At 44.1% G+C, this 16,503-nt stretch overlaps 1 protein-coding gene across 1 annotated transcript in view; it reads left to right on the top strand.

Annotated features, from left to right (window-relative positions):
• The window catches only part of TIMD4 (T cell immunoglobulin and mucin domain containing 4), a 35,865-nt gene extending 28,692 nt beyond the window's left edge, over positions 1-7,173 (top strand). Inside the window, exons 6-9 of the mRNA XM_019924884.3 lie at positions 1,813-1,859; positions 3,334-3,427; positions 4,821-4,860; positions 5,783-7,173. Of these exons, the coding sequence (XP_019780443.1) occupies positions 1,813-1,859; positions 3,334-3,427; positions 4,821-4,860; positions 5,783-5,855 (254 nt within the window). The 3' untranslated portion in view covers positions 5,856-7,173. The remainder of the gene's footprint in view (positions 1-1,812; positions 1,860-3,333; positions 3,428-4,820; positions 4,861-5,782) is intronic.
• Positions 7,174-16,503: the final 9,330 nt, after the last annotated feature.

The raw sequence follows: 16,503 nt of genomic DNA, 5'->3' as shown, positions 1-16,503 counted from the left end.
CATCTTGCTTTGTTAATTGTTACACAACCTTAACTCAGTTCAGGTGTTAACTCATTCAACAAACATCTATTGAGCACCAAGTATGTGTCAGGCAGTGTTGGAGTCCCACTGTTGAGCGGGCACAGAGGGACAGTGTCTTCACGGAGCTTAATTCTGATAGCACTCACTGAACTACCATGGGGCTAAGTACCTCTCCCTCTGCCCACCCTCCCCAGCGGCCTGTCCGTCCTGCATCCTTACCTTTGGCCCGTTAGGCTGAAATAAGCTTCTGGTCTCCCTCCTCTAGTGTACTGTAAATTTCATGAGGGTGGGACCATGCCATATTCATCTCTGCATTCTTGGTGCCCAGAACCGTGCTTAGTACTTGGTAGATTCTCAGTATGGTTCCCTTGTTGAACTCAGCTATCAGTTATAAATCCATGACTCCGTGTCTCAGCTTAAATTTCACATTTTCAAGGATGTGACCCTCTAGAACCGGTCAGCCATCCTTATGATGTACCTCTGACACCTTATACTATTTCTTCCCAGAATTTTGCACAATTGCTTTTTTACAACTATTTACATTATTTGTTTAAATTGGGTTTTCTGTACTAAGTTGTAAACTCCATCGAGAAGGTCGATGGTACAGCTAGAATAGTGCATGGCCTATAATAAATGCTTAATAAATATTTGTTGACTGATAGACTGACAGGTTTTCTTGCTGGAGAAAAGTCCTGAATGCATTACTGGGGCTTAAAGAAAATTTAGATTCAATTGCCTCCTGGCCTAATGCCTCACTCTACCCATCTATAAAATGGAGATGCTCCTGTGGGATAATACTGGACAGCAGATGAGCTTTAGATAAAAACATACCAGGAGAGGGTGTGGAGAAAAGGGAACCCTCATACACTGCTGGTGGGAATGTGAATTGGTTCAGCCACTATGGAGAACAGTATGGAGGTTCCTTAAAAAGCTACAAATAGAACTACCATATGACCCAGCAATCCCACTACTGGGCATATACCCTGAGAAAACCGAAATTCAAAAAGAGTCATGTACCAAAATGTTCATTGCAGCTCTATTTACAATAGCCCGGAGATGGAAACAACCTAAGTGCCCATCATCGGATGAATGGATAAAGAAGATGTGGCACATATATACAATGGAATATTACTCAGCCATAAAAAGAAACGAAATTGAGCTATTTGTAATGAGGTGGATAGACCTAGAGTCTGTCATACAGAGTGAAGTAAGTCAGAAAGAAAAAGACAAATACCGTATGCTAACACATATATATGGAATTTAAGAAAAAAAAAATGTCATGAAGAACCTAGGGGTAAGGCAGGAATAAAGATGCAGACCTCCTAGAGAATGGACTTGAGGTTATGGGGAGGGGGAAGGGTGAGCTGTGACAGGGCGAGAGAGAGTCATGGACATATACACACTAACAAACGTAGTAAGGTAGATAGCTAGTTGGAAGCAGCCGCATGGCCCAGGGATATTGGCTTGGTGCTTTGTGACAGCCTGGAGGGGTGGGATAGGGAGGGTGGGAGGGAGGGAGATGCAAGAGGGAAGAGATATGGGAACATATGCATATGTATAACTGATTCACTTTGTTATAAAGCAGAAACTAACACACCATTGTAAAGCAATTATACCCCAATAAAGATGTTAAAAAAAAATACCAAAACAAACGTGCATAAATAAATTACGCAAAAGAAGGAAAGTTGGGATTGAAAGATTAAACACATCAACTGAAGGGTCTATTTCAGGGTGTTGCATTTTATTCTCCCACAGGAAATATAAACATTATCTTCTCTTTCTCCTTCCCAGCATCTGAGACGCCATTTCTTGTGCAAAATGGATTTGAATCAGAACAGGTAAAAATTTTTGTGAAGTATTTTGAAGTATATAACCTACAGTTTTAAAATCCACAATAAAGTTTTGTGGAAATGGACTGGGAGAGCAGATCTATCTAAGGGCAAAATACATTGCAACTGTTATGAAACAGTGAAGGAATTCGTAGACTTGTACTCTTGGCAGAAATAATGTTGATATCGTTACTTCTATATGTACAGACGCTTTGAAAAGAAAAAAGAAGTATAAACAAAAAACATTGAAATTATTCTGTGGTCCCTCTGCTGCCCCAGAATGAGTGACATTCTGCAGAATCAACACCTGTCACCAGCGTTCCTCTTATTTTCTGAGCTTATCCTTCATTCATTTGTATTATTGTGAAAATGACTCAAGCTGCTTCATGTAAAACCTTCAGGTAGTATAGACAACCTATAAGGGAAACGTGAAGGTCCCATTCATTCTTCCTTCTTCCCCTTCTCTCTCCTCAGAGAGAGATTATTGCCCTGCCTCTGCTGCCTTGTAAGAGAAGGGACAGGAAGCTGAGGGGATGGAGCCTGGCCTGGCCAATGGGAGATGGTGTAGCCCCCCGGGAACTAGATGCTGCCCGTAGAGCGGTGATTCTCAGGCTGTTTGGTGTCAGGACCCCTTTATATTCATAAAAATTAAAACTGAGAAGTTAAAAACAATGTGAATTCATTTAAGAAAGTATAACAAACCCATTACATGTTAACATAAATAATACTTTATGAAAAATAACTACATTTTCCTGAATGAAAAAATATTAGGGAGAAAAGTGGCATTGGTTTACATTTTTGCAAGTCTCGTTAATGTCTGGCTCAATAGGAGATAGAGGTTCTCGTATCTTGCATATTATGTTATCAGAGCACTGAGACCTTCACATCACATGTCACATAACTGTAACCTCTGGCAAACTTCACTGTACGTCTCATGAAAGAATGACAGTAAAAATGGCAAATAATGTGTCCTGAAAATCATTTTGATCTCATGGGGGCGTCCCCTGGCTACACTTTGAGAACCACGACTGCAGAAAATTTGATATTGAGTTTCACCTTCTCTTTCACCTTATTGCCTCTAGAAGTCTAAGTCAGCCAGGAAAAGAACTAACACACAGGTGTAGGTAGAGCTGAAAGGATTTAGGCGATGGCCGGTAAAGAGATCTGACAGTGGAGGACACAGCTTACAGGACAGTTATTTTTTTAATCTTCACACCCCACAACTCAACTGCCTGGTGTTTAAGACTTAGGAAAATTTGAGGGAAGGGTCTGGGTAAAATGTTTCAGATTTTCCACTTTTTTTTTTTTTTTTTAAGTCTAATTCATAAGGCTGGCTTTGTTTTGATCTTGAGACACATTGGGCAAAAGGTGGTGAGCTGCGGTGAAGCTGCCAGTCACTGGATGGTGTGCTAGTGATGGGAAACTCACAGGAGGATGCTGTTCGGAAATGAGTGACCCAATCGCCTTCCCTGTGTCTCACCAGATAAAAATGACCAACAACTACAACCTGCTCATGATCATTGCTCCCTCTCTGGGATTTGTGCTGTTGGCATTGCTTCTGGCATATTTCTTTCGAGGTAAGGAGGGCAGGACCAGGTGGGATGAAGCCCTTCAGAGCTTTGGAAACTCCAGGGGGATCTGGGAGTGGATGGATTCTGCTTCCTGCCTGTTTTCCCCATTCCTTAGAGTCCCACTTCTATCATTGCCCTCATCATCCCCGTCAAGGAGCTTAGAGGTAAACTCATTCTCCCCAAGATGCTAAAGGCTTTGAGCATCATGCCCCTGATAGAGTTTACATTTTGGGAAAGAAAAGCACCTTTATTTATTGGACACTTATTCTGTGCCAGTCCTGATGCTATATTCTTGACATATCTAACTCATTTCATGTTCCTGACTGCCTTAAGTGGGAAGTACTATTCTTATCACTGTCTTGGGGTGGAGGAAACCCTGACCCAGCCTCTTCCTCTGGCTAGGAATGCCCCAGGAAGAGAGCCGTGAATCACCCCAGTCTTCTTATTTGTTCCCTTAAAGTAAAACTTCTTAACCTAGGGTCCACAGATGGACCTCAGGGGACCAGTGAATCCCTTAAAATTGTGTGGAAAAGCACTTGTACGTTCATATCTGCATTTTTCAGAGGACAGGGTCCGTAGCTGTCATTAGATTCTTGAGCTGGTCCATGACCTTGTGGCTGCCCTCCCCTGCTTTCAAAAAAAAAAAAAAGTTTTAAAACATTGCAAAAAGAAATCATGAACCGGGGTTTATAGTTTTCATGCCAAGTATAGGCACGTAGCACCCGGTCCTGTAAAAATGGGGAAAAAATTGTTCTGTAGTCATTAACAGAAACTGGTAGTAAGTGAGGAGCTCTGACTAGTAGTAACCATCTCAGCCTGTTTGAGCAACAACAGGGAAACTCGTGTGTCTCCACATCTATCCCTAGTGAGCACTACAAAAGGAAGTGTGGAGCTTAGTGGAAGTTTGTCATTAACCTTCATACAAAGGCATGTTACAGTTTGGGAAATTATGGGTGCATGTCCTAAGGAAGTGTTTTAAAACCCAAGTGAGTACTTGAATTCAAATAACTCAAGAATAAAGCAGCTTAGGGAATTCCCTTGCCCTCCAGTCGCCCTCCCTTTCACTGCCGGGGCCTGGGTTCAATCCCTGGTCGGGGAACTAAGATTCCTCAAGCCTCATAGCCTGGCCAAAAACAAAACAACAACAAAAAAATAAGAATAAAGCAGCTTAACGCCATTGCCCACAATGTTGGAACAACTCTGTGATTGATGAGCAGTAACTAGGGGCCTAAAGAAGCAATCATCTGATCTGGGGAAAGGAGTGGCTTTCTCTACCAAATCCAGTTCCTAAGTTCCCACCTTTGGACCACCTCTGCTCTTCATAATGTTGCTCTGTCCTTCCCCCAGCATTTCACATAAGCACAGCTACTCTGCTTCTAACCTGGCCTTGTCTTTTCAGGGAAAGTCATGAAAACCAATTGTGTCCAGAAACACACCAGGTAATTCATCTTGCATGACTGACTGTTGTAATGATTGTACAAGCTGTTACAAATGATTAGATACTACTCAGTGGTTTAATGACTTGTGTTTGTATTCGGATTAAATACACGGTTGGAGAAATGTGGCATTAGAGGTGGAAAAGATGTGGGGATTCAGCTCACGTTAACCTCTGTCTTGGTTAACACTGTGATATTTGTCCAAAATGCAAATACAGTGGCAGGTTGCATTAACAGAAGTATGACATGCAAAAGAAAGAAGGTGATATGTCATTCTACCCATTAGTTGTTCCACTCTGGGTGACTCACTTTAAAAGGTCATTGTTAAACTGGAGTTCACTGAGAGGAGAGTTGGCAGTATGGAAAATGAAAAAGCATGTACAGTATCATTCCTGGGATTTAATTCCTCTGGCAAATTAGACCATGGGAGCAGGTTTTTGTTTTGTTTTTTAAATAATTTGAAGAGTCTTTGGAAAGGGATTTTGGATATCTGTCCTGTTAAATAGCTTTTTGGTAAAGAAATGAAAAGATTTGGTGTAAACTGTGATGAAGACCTTGCTTTCACCTAATAATTGCATCAATACCACAATATCTATATTAACAAGTAAATTTTAACAAGTAGGGAAACTAAAGGTTAGCAAGGTAACTTTTCAAAGTCATACTTGGAGATCCTCTTGGTAAATTTAGATCATGATTTTATACTTTGCTAATACAGAAACTTTAAATCCCCTTATTATAATAGATTGGCAAAAGCCCTTTATCCCCTGTGGCCTCAGTTTTCCCATCTGTGAAATGTGAGGCTTGGACTGGACTCTGAGCCCTTTTAACTCTAACAGCCCTTGATTAGGTGTTTTATAATCTACCAGCATCCATTCATTCCTGGTCTTGGTGTTTCTCATCATCAGCCTCTCTTCTCTCTTTACAGGCTAGACAGTGCTGGAGAAGGTAAAAATGTACTCGACGAAAGAGAAAATGAAGATGGTCTTTTCACACTCTAAAGTGCCCCTTTCTCTTAGGATTGAGGATGAGGATATGATGTGTGAATTATCAAAATAAGTCTTAGAATTTTTTTTTTTAAAACCGTCTGTTGCCTTGGTGTCACTGATCCAGTCTTGCCTTAGTTTCACAAGTGAAAGTTACCTTAGAGACCACACCTTCTCATGGTTTAATCTCTGTAGCATCACTGCTAAGTGATCTTCCACAGTATAATTGAACACCTTCAGGGATGGTGAACTCACTATCACACCCAAGGAAGTCCATTCAATCTCAGGGCACTTCTGAGACTTCGAAATATTTAGAACAAAGTCTGTGTCCAGATAGCATCTGCCTGCTGGTCCTAGTTGAACTTGTGCTTACACAGAACAGGTCTAAACTCTCTTCAACCTGGTAGCAGTGCTCCAGATACTGAAAGGAGAACCTCATGTTTCTCTAAATTGCCTTGTTTCTGGAACATGATTTCTGGTCCCTTCCCTACCCTAGTTGCCTTTGCCTTGCATGCATTTGTATCTCTCCTTTTATGCCCAGCTTGAAGAATTCAGGGCCCCACTCTGGGTATGGTATGAGCATCCCTGCGTTATTGATTGTCATCAATAACATATTGATGATATATTATGTATTGACTGTCATCAATAATTCAGGAAACGACATGGAATCACACCATCATTTTGACTCCCCTCTAAAATGTCTAGGTTTTCTATTATTTTCTGTTCACACCTGAGTATCTTTAGAGGCGACCATAGTGTCACATCTTAATTCTTGCTTGGGGAATTTAATGTTGGAAACAGCCAAGAGTTCATCAGAGTAAATTGTGGCGAATGACATGGATGTTCAAACAGGGCGGGCACATGGATGTGACAGTGAGTCGGTCCAGATCAGTTTCTCTAAATAAAGTTCATGGGAATTGACTCCTCAATAAGAATAGGTTTATTTAAACCTACTTTGAGAGCTAGTAGCATGAGGAACCATGGGAGAGAGGTTAAAACAAGCAGTTGATGACTGAATGGAAAGAATGTGCACCTGAGTGAGAGGCCTCTGGTTGGGCAGAAATGTGGAGCGTCAGCCAGAGCTGAAAGAAATTTGTCTGAAATACTTCCTGGTATGTTTGGGGCAGTAACCGCCTTAATGAAATAAGTGCACAGTCTTTCCAGGTAACCATACTTTATATTTCGACTCTCTTGACATTACTTTTAAGAGAGGGGGAAAAAAGCAGTCTTATGACTTGACTGCCACAGCCTCTAGATTCCTCGAACTGTTAGTTCACACGGATCCAGCAGTTAATAAAAACATCCCGGAGGGGTGGGATAGGGAGGGTGGGATGGAGGGAGACGCAAGAGGGAAGAGATACGGGAACATATGTATATGTATAACTGATTCACTTTGTTATAAAGCAGAAACTAACACATCCTTGTAAAGCAATTATACCCCAATAAAGATGTTTAAAAAAAAAAAAAAACATCCCCCTCTTACCTGAGCACTTGGAGAACTACCTGCCCAGGGCAGCATGCCTTCTGCCTCACTCTTTCGGTGCCGAGGTGAGTGGCAGGTTTGGACTAAGTGAAGGAAATAATTAGCAGAACGCTGGTTGCTTCTTTATTTAGCTTGACTTTCTCCTCTGTGCTAACTGAAAATGCTGGAAATGACTTGACCAGCCTGTTACATTCAAATTTAGAAACTGGGGGTGGGTGGGTGTGGGGCAGTAGAGACAGGTGCAGGGCTCCAGTGTCCCCATCTGGAAAATGGAGTGGGACTAGGTGACCTTGTACAAACAGGTTTTAATATTTCATGGGTCACTGAGACACCCCATCCTAACTTAGCTCATGCTGCCTGCCTACCCACCTTCCCAAACGACCACCACCAGTGCCATGACCAACTCGGGTCTGCCTAGAAAAGCCGACAGCAAATACCATACCCCCTAAACAGAACATGTCAGCTCAATGAGTATCTTTGTGTTTTGCAAGGGGCCATCTTCAGTCTTTTCCCAACTATATTTCTGCAGCTCCTTGGTCAGATTCAGAAACATCTAAATGAGTAGTTGTAGTATTTTACAACTGGTAATGGCCTCCAGGACCCTCTAGCCTAGTAGCTCTCAACCTTAGCTGAACACTGCAGTTATCTGGGGAATATTTTAACATGTCGATTCCTGAGTCCTACCCTTTAGAAGATTCTTTTGTTATTGGTCTAGGGTGTGGCCTGGGCATCTGAATTTTTTTTTTTTTTTAATGCTCCAAGTGGCTCTAATGTGCAGCCAGGGCTGAGAACCACTGCTGTTGCTGCGTGGTTCTCAAACGGGGCACTTCAGACCAGCAGCCTGAGTATCACCTGGACCTTGTTAGTCATACACATTCTCATCCCCGCACCACACCTACTGACTCAGAAACTCCCAAGTGGAGCCCCGTGATCTGTAGTTGAACAAGTCTTCCAGGTGATTATGATGCACCTTAGAGTTTGAGAACTATGGAAGCATAATAACCCCTAATAGGAGGATGGAGATTGTAAGAAAATACTCTCCTGTAACCAGGGCTCTGTGCTGGTGGGTGTGGCCATCGGGGGGGGCGCGGGGCAGTGGGAGTTTCCAGCAGCCAGTGCCCAAGGTCTGGGTGGGCTCCTTGTCAGCCCTCGGTTAAGCTAGCATTACTTCCTGCCTGGACTCTTAGGGTAGCTTCTAACCACCCTCACCAACTTCACTCCTTTCCGTCTCCAATTTGTTCTCCATGCTGTGACAGAGGAATCTTCCCAATGCAGATGTGAGATTCCTATCTCCTGATTTCCACCCAAGGGGGCATAGAAGAAGCACCCTTAGGCTCTGCCCAAGGCTGGGGTGGCAAACTCAGGATGGGCAGCTGATGCGGAGGAGTGAAGCAGGGGGAAGTGATGTGGCCTCTACTGAAATGGAAGTTTGTGTGTCCACTTACAGGCACTAACACTCACACTTAGTATTAAAATAATGTCCTAGGGCTTCCCTGGTGGCGCAGTGGTTGAGAGTCCGCCTGCCGATGCGGGGGACACGGGTTCGTGCCCCGGTCCGGGAGGATCCCACATGCCGCGGAGCGGCTGGGCCCGTGAGCCGTGGCCGCTGAGCCTGCGCGTCCGGAGCCTGTGCTCCACAATGGGAGAGGCCACAACAGTGAGAGGCCCGCATACCGCAAAAAAAATAAAAATAAAAAGAATGTCCTAGGCAAGCAGAACATGGCCAGGAACTAGAACAAGGCAGCTAGTTTGAGACTCAAAGGTTTAGGGGGTGGGGAGTGGAAGTCACAGAATGACGAATTAATAAATATATAATTCTTATACTGAGACTCTTTTTTACATCTTTATTGGAGTATAATTGCTTTACAATGGTGTGTTAGTTTCTGCTTTATAACAAAGTGAATCAGTTATACATATACATATGTTCTCATATCTCTTCCCTCTTGCGTCTCCCTCCCACCTACCCTCCCTATCCCACCCCTCCAGGCGGTCACAAAGCATCGAACTGACCTCCCTGTGCTATGCGGCTGCTTCCCACTAGCTATCTACCTTACATTTGGTAGTGTATATATGTCCATGCCTCTCTCTCACTTTGTCACAGCTTACCCTTCCCACTCCCCATATCATCAAGTCCATTCTCTAGTAGGTCTGTGTCTTTATTCCTGTCTTACCCCTAGGTTCTTCCAGACTTTTTTTTTCCTTAAATTCCATATATATGTGTTAGCATATGGTATTTGTCTTTCTCTTTCTGACTTACTTCACTCTGTATGACAGACTCTAGGTCTATCCACCTCATTACAAATAGCTCAATTTCGTTTCTTTTTACGGCTGAGTAATATTCCATTGTATATATGTGCCACATCTTCTTTATCCATTCATCCGATGATGGACACTTAGGTTGTTTCCATCTCCAGGCTATTGTAAATAGAGCTGCAATGAACATTTTGGTACATGACTCTTTTTGAATTATGGTTTTCTATACTGAGACTCCTTGATCCGAGGAGTTTGCTGGGGCACTTGTTCCTCTTTCCCTCTCTGTGCAATCAGGATGAATTGGTAGCAGTCTACAAATAACTCCCTAGTATCTATTGCGTAGGGGGCCCAGAAGAGAGAATCACTTCCCTTAAGGAGCCTAAAAATCTAACTGAGACAAAACCCACCGGGGAAATGCAGTAGAAGGGAATCAGAGTCGTGTTTTTATTCCCACAGGGAAGGAATTTGATGGCGACAGGGCTCTTACAGTTGATGTTTACATGGTGGGACCACAGTCAAACCTTGAGGATTTAAAGCAACCTAATTCTGAAACCTCCACCTTGGCCTTTCTAGACTAAAAGAAATGGATAACATCCCATCCTTAAAGAGCGTTTGCTATGTTCTGGGTGCTCCTCTACCAAGTGCGTCAAGGCAGTTTCTCATTGAATCCTCACAGCTGCCCCATGAAACAGTATATTACTCCCGAGAAGCAGAGAGAGGTGAAGAAATTTGCTCAAGGTCACATAGTCCTACCCGCTGTGACAGAGCCGTGTCTGGAAACCAGGCCTGAAGGACTCCAGGCTCTTCACCACTACCCCATACTTCACAGGGATGGCCCTCGTTTAACACTTCAAGCATTTGAAACTGAGACACTGACCCGTGTTGGTCCGAAATGGGTTTTAGTTTACTCAGGTCCATGGCAACCTGAGTGTTGGGATGCTTCTCCAATGCCAACCCCTTTAGAGCTCAATCTTCCCTTGCCCCCCGTATTAGTTACGCAGGAGCTTATCTGCATTTGCGGAGGAAGCTGCTAGTAGAGAAGCTGGCAGGAACCTTAATGAAGCCAGGTGGACCCACTGAAATGGGAATGTGTTGAACTAAGTCATGAAGAGCTGAAGTCAGGTGTCAGCGGGCTTAATGAAAGGTTAACAGGAATCCGGCAGTGGGTGGCTGGCAAGGCTCTTTGTCTCTCTAAAGAAAAACGAAAAGTTAAGTGGGCTCCCTGCGTGGAGGGAGGAAACCACTTGTACCCAAAAGGCTGGATCCGAAAGAGTTTCATTTAGATTTGTCCGCATGTTACAGTCTTAAGGAAAAAAAAACAACAACAAGCACCGTGAGTTCTCGGCTCTCTGAGCACTAAAGGACAGCAAAGGGAAGTGTTCCCGGAATATGATGAACGCTCATGCTGCTGTGGAGGAGCCTGGAGAGACCTGGGGATGGCTGCTCGCAAAACAGAAGGTGGGTTCACTTTCTAACTGCGCTGAAAGGTGTACTTCTGCTGTAGCTTTATCCGTGTTGCATAAGCAGTCGGGGGACGGGGAAACAGGAAAGACGCTACACACCCTTCGATTCAACTCTCATTTCTTAGCTGATGAAACTGAGGCCCAGAGAGGGGGAATGAGTTACCCCAGGCTACACAGGAAACCAGTGCTAGAGCAGAGACCTAAACCATGTAACCCTAGATTGACCTCTACGGCCCTGGTATAACCTTGTTCTTGGAATTTTCTAATTTCACCTGCCTGATTAGTTACCCTTTGAAGTCACATTCTTTAAGTTCTTGTTGGGCATGCAACTCCGCATTTCTTTTCCATAAGCTATCTTTCCCGGCACACACGTGACCCTGAGGTGGACTCCTTTTCTCAGAAAGAGGAATCGGAACGCTGAAGTGCAAAGCTCGGCTGTTGCTCTCTTAGGGACGCCGCCATTAACTAGGGTGGCCAGCTTGTCCCAGTTTTTTGTTTTTTGTTTTGCGGTACGCGGGCCTCTCACTGTTGTGACCTCTCCCGTTGTGGAGCACAGGCTCCGGACGCACAGCCTCAGCGGCTATGGCTCACGTGCCCAGCCGCTCCGCGGCATGTGGTATCTTCCCGAACCGGGGTACAAACCCGTGTCCCCTGCATTGGCAGGCGGACTCTCAACCACTGCACCACCGGGGAAGCCCTGTCCCAGTTTTAACACTCAAAATCCTTGCAGGCAAGAACCTCCCCTCGGTCCCCGACAAACTGGGATGGTTTGTCAACCCAAGTCCATAACTAAATTAGAGATCAAAGACAACAACTCTCTGAGTTCTTTCATTCACTGCCCCAGCTCTTGACTTTATTGCAGGGATTATTTTTTTTCTGTGACTTTGCAAATTGGACCCAAGGGGAATTTAATTTCAGATCCAGCATTAGAATAGACTGCAAAATCTAGTTTCTAGCCTCTTGCCATGCAAACTGTGGGCCTCAGACAAATATTGTCATCACCTGGGAGCTAGTTAGTAATGCAGAATATCAGTCCCACCCCAGACCCTCAAAATCTGCATTTAAATAAGGCCTCTGTGTGATTCACATGCACATTAAAGATTGGGAAGTCCTTGTCTAAACCACTGATTTTCAAACTTGGCTGTACACTGGAAACTTGTGGGGAGCTTAAAAAAGTCCTGAAGCTGGACTCCCCTCTGCACTCTTGGTTTAATTGGCATGGGGGAGACCTGGGCTTCAGGAGTTTTTAAAGCACCTCAGGTACTTCTAATATACGGCCATGTTTGCAAACCACTATTTTAAAGGGAGGACAGCTTTGCACCAGAAAGTAATGATGCTAATTAATCAGGTTAACCCTTGGTCTAAATTATAGGTTTATGTGAGTCTAGTCCAAGAAATGATCAATAAAATTGTTCAAGAAGAGCTGAGGAGACAGGATAATGACCTCAATGTCCCAATTACTGTGGACATGAGGCCCATTAAAGTAATTAAAAACCAAGATGTACTATTTGGTTTGTGGAAAGCGATAATGAGAAAACAGAAAAGATAAACAGAGAAGGAATGTCTGGGTGGGGGACAGGGCAGTGCTGTGAATCTCTTCAGAGGTATCAGAGGCATAATGAGGAGAGGGCACCAAGGTGATAAGAGAAACATGGAGGATGGGCTAAGTGGAAACCTTTGTTGCAGAACAAGGAACTTGGTCAAAAGGCAACTCTCTGCCCTCCGGTACCTAAATATAATGGGAGACCCTGTATATATGTGAATTTGGTGAAGGGCGTATGTTCATCCAAGGGAGTACATTCACATCTCTGTAGAAGGTTGCTGCTAGTCACAAGGAACAGACAGTTAATGGTTTTAGTGCTTTTCTAAGTATGTGAAGATGCAAGAATCCAGGTTCATAAAAGTTTTCTTCTGAAAATATCTAACTGTCTGAAGGACTGTTCTGCCTTTTCCCCCAGAGCACAGAGTTTCTCACTCCTGATCTCCGCCCTGAACTTCTTTCAGGGTGTGTTGAAGGTTGGCTGCTACGGTGGCTCATCACTCAATCCTTGTAGAGCCAGGTGGTTAGTGACATCCTTTAGTTGGCAATGAGATATTAGAGTCTCTGTGACTTCCCTTGACTCTTCCTGCATCCCAGGCAGGAAGGAAGGGGTAGATGGGAAATGGGACTTTTTCCCTAATATGACACTTATCTTTTGTCAAAAAGGGAAATGTTTCATAGAGTTTACCAGAAGACCTCCGCATACATTTCACTGGGTCACAGGCCCACCCTTAGGCAAGAGGGACTGAGGCTGGGCACATTGCCGTTCAGCCAAAACTTAGGATCAGTCAGCATGGGAGAACCTGGGAACGGCTGTTGGGCAAACAGTCTTGATTTCTACCACATTCACTCATCTAACAAAAGCGTATTGGGTGTCTCCTATGTGCCAAAGGGCCGTGTTGGGTGCTGGGGTATAACGATGAACTCGACAGACCTGCCTGGTCCCTGTTCCCAGACAGCTTACAGTCTACAAAGCCATTTCCGTCTTTATTATGCTAAATGCATAGTACAGAAATTTGAATCATTTCTAATGTACCTGAGAGGCAAAAAGAACGAAGAGAGAAAAAAGAATGAATGTTTGGAATTCTGCATGCACACTTCCTGGAAGCTGTGGAACTGTGCCTTTGATGCAAGTGTCCGGCATCAATGCAGGATGGGGGTAGAAACATTCTGCCCTAGGAGGTGATGGCCAATTAGAGCGAAAATTCTTAGCTACCGTGAAACTTTGTAAGCTCGGTAGAGAGTGGTCAGCTTGGTAAAAGTGCAGTGTTAGAGTAATGGAAATGACCACTTCTGTATTTCTATGCTGTTTCATACTTTTCTAAGCATTTTCAAACACATAGCAGTCTGTGTCAGAGGAAGGGTGCATCTCCATTTTATAAAGGAGAAAAAGGGAAGCACAGAGAGGTCCAGTGACCTTCCAGGTTCCCTCTATCGTGAATGAGAGCTAGAATCAAGCGCCCTCAATCCAGGAGTCAATATCATCTTCATGGGGTGCCTGCCATGTGCACCTAGCTTTGCACTTGGACCTACTCACAGGGCCAGCAGTCAGCACCAACATGATTTCAGCACTTCTGTGTGCCAGGCACTACCCTAAGCACTTTATTTATTTTTATTTTTTTTACATCTTTATTGGAGTATAATTGCTTTACAGTGGTGTGTTGGTTTCTGCTTTATAACAAAGTGAATCAGTTATACATATGTTCCCGTATCTCTTCCCTCTTGAGTCTCCCTCCCTCCCACCCTCCCTATCCCACCCCTCTAGGTGGTCACAAAGCACCGAGCTGATCTCCCTGTGCTATGCGACTGCTTCCCACTAGCTATCTACGTTACGTTTGGTAGTGTATATATGTCCATGCCTCTCTCTCGCTTTGTCACAGCTTACCCTTCCCCCTCCCCATATTCTCAAGTCCATTCTCTAGTAGGTCTGTGTCTTTATTCCTGTCTTAGCCCTAGGTTCTTCATGACATTTTTTTTTCTTAAATTCCATATATATGTGTTAACATACGGTGTTTGTCTTTCTCTTTCTGACTTACTTCACTCTGTATGACAGACTCTAGGTCTATCCACCTCATTACAAATAGCTCAATTTCGTTTCTTTTTATGGCTGAGTAATATTCCATTGTATATATGTGCCACATCTTCTTTATCCATTCATCTGATGATGGACACTTAGGTTGCTTCCATCTCCTGGACCCTAAGCACTTTAAATGCACTATTTTATTTAATCATAGCAACGTCTCTCTGAGGGAGCTGCCAGTTTTATCCGTTTGATAGATGAGGAAATGGAAGCTCAGATTCAAAAAGTAGCTTGTCTGCAGTCGAGCTGGATTCAAATTCTGGAGCAGCTCCAAAGCCCAGGGCCTTCGCCCCTGTGCCCTGGCCCCTCCAGATACATAAAGTACCATGGTGATCTCTCAATGATTATACTAGTGTGTGAGGTGGAAAGGGCTATTCAGCTGGAAGTTGTAGGTTTCCCCCTAATAACCTCAGGAAAATCAGGTGTTCTCCCTGCCTACGTCTGTCTGAATACAACAGACCTGGAAATGGGAGTGGGGGGAATGTGAAGGACATGAAGCCAGAAGGTCTTTGGGCCTGGGCCTCACATTCTTGAAGAGACTAGAGTTTAGATTTACCACCAAATGTGGCTATGTTTTCAGGCATAGAGATTGAATGATCAGGATTGAACATTTAACATATGCTCCAAAATGGCCTCCTCCCTCCCTTTGAAGATATAACCTGAGAGGCAGAAACAAAACAGAAAGAGAAAGGAAGTGGCCTGGAGAGCCTGCCGTCCTCCTCCCTGGCCTTGCCCGTAGGCTGCCTTTTATCTCTGTTCTCCACCCGGTTATCTCTCTTCCCTGGGCTCTGCTCTCTTTCATTCCCCCTGCTCTTCTTCCCTCTGAGATGCCTTCAGCATCTTATCTTCCTTCAGCAGCTCCATCAACAAAGTCCTATCATTTTTTTTCTCCTGATTCAGGATGCCTCTGCATCATTTTATTCTGTTCCTCTGAGCTTTGGTTTTCAATCTCTTCCTAAACTTAATCTCAGATCCTTCTTCACTGGGATGAAAAAAAACAAAACAAAAAAACAAACGAGATTACACAACCTGACAATACCTTCTGACTGGGGGATCAAGATAATTAGAAAAGACAGCAGAGTCTTGCTTCCCCGTAATGCCCTGGACATGCCATGGTGAAATAAGTTTTTAATTAACCAAAGACTCACCAACAGCTAGTGCTACAATCTCCTCTTCATCCACCACCTTTTTAAAACAATGGTTGAAAAATTCTGTGACACATTGGTATATGGAAAGAGCACAGGTCTTGGAGTCAACCTGGCCCAGAACCTGAAGCTGCTCTTGCCCGGCTAGGTGGCCCAGGACAAGTCGTTTGGTTTCTCTTAGTCTGAGTTTCATCACCTGTAAATTGGGAATAATAATGGGACCCTCCTCATAAGTAAGCATTAAATGTACCAATGCTAGGAAAGCACTGGCACAGGGTGGGTGCCCCATAAATAGTTGGTGCCGTTGTCGTAGTTCCCTCTCCAGCCCCAGCCAGTTCAGAGTCTATGTTTACTAAAACTTGCTGGCAGGACCTGCATAGCCCCCAGTGAGGATAGATCTTGGGCATGATGTTGAACCTGGGGGCTTCCAGTCTATCTCAGAAGCTGTGTGAATGATTTGTGGTTCTCATACTTTAGAGAGCCTAAGAAGCATCTGGGAACATGTTAGAATACGTATACCTGGGTCCAACCCCCAGGAGATGCTGATTCAGTGAGTCTGGAATTGGGTCCTACTACTTGCGTTTTTATAACCTCGCTTGGTGGAGTTCTGAAGCAGGGGGCACAGACGCTTTGAAGGTGTCTCAGAAGCTCACGATCAAACCGCGCTCCTGTTAGCCATCCCGATTCCTGACCCCTCTG

Source organism: Tursiops truncatus, chromosome 3 (assembly GCF_011762595.2).
Source record: "Tursiops truncatus isolate mTurTru1 chromosome 3, mTurTru1.mat.Y, whole genome shotgun sequence".
NCBI classification, from domain to species: Eukaryota; Metazoa; Chordata; class Mammalia; order Artiodactyla; family Delphinidae; genus Tursiops; species Tursiops truncatus.
Note: the sequence above shows the minus strand (reverse complement) of the source record. Positions and strands in the feature narration are given on the sequence as shown.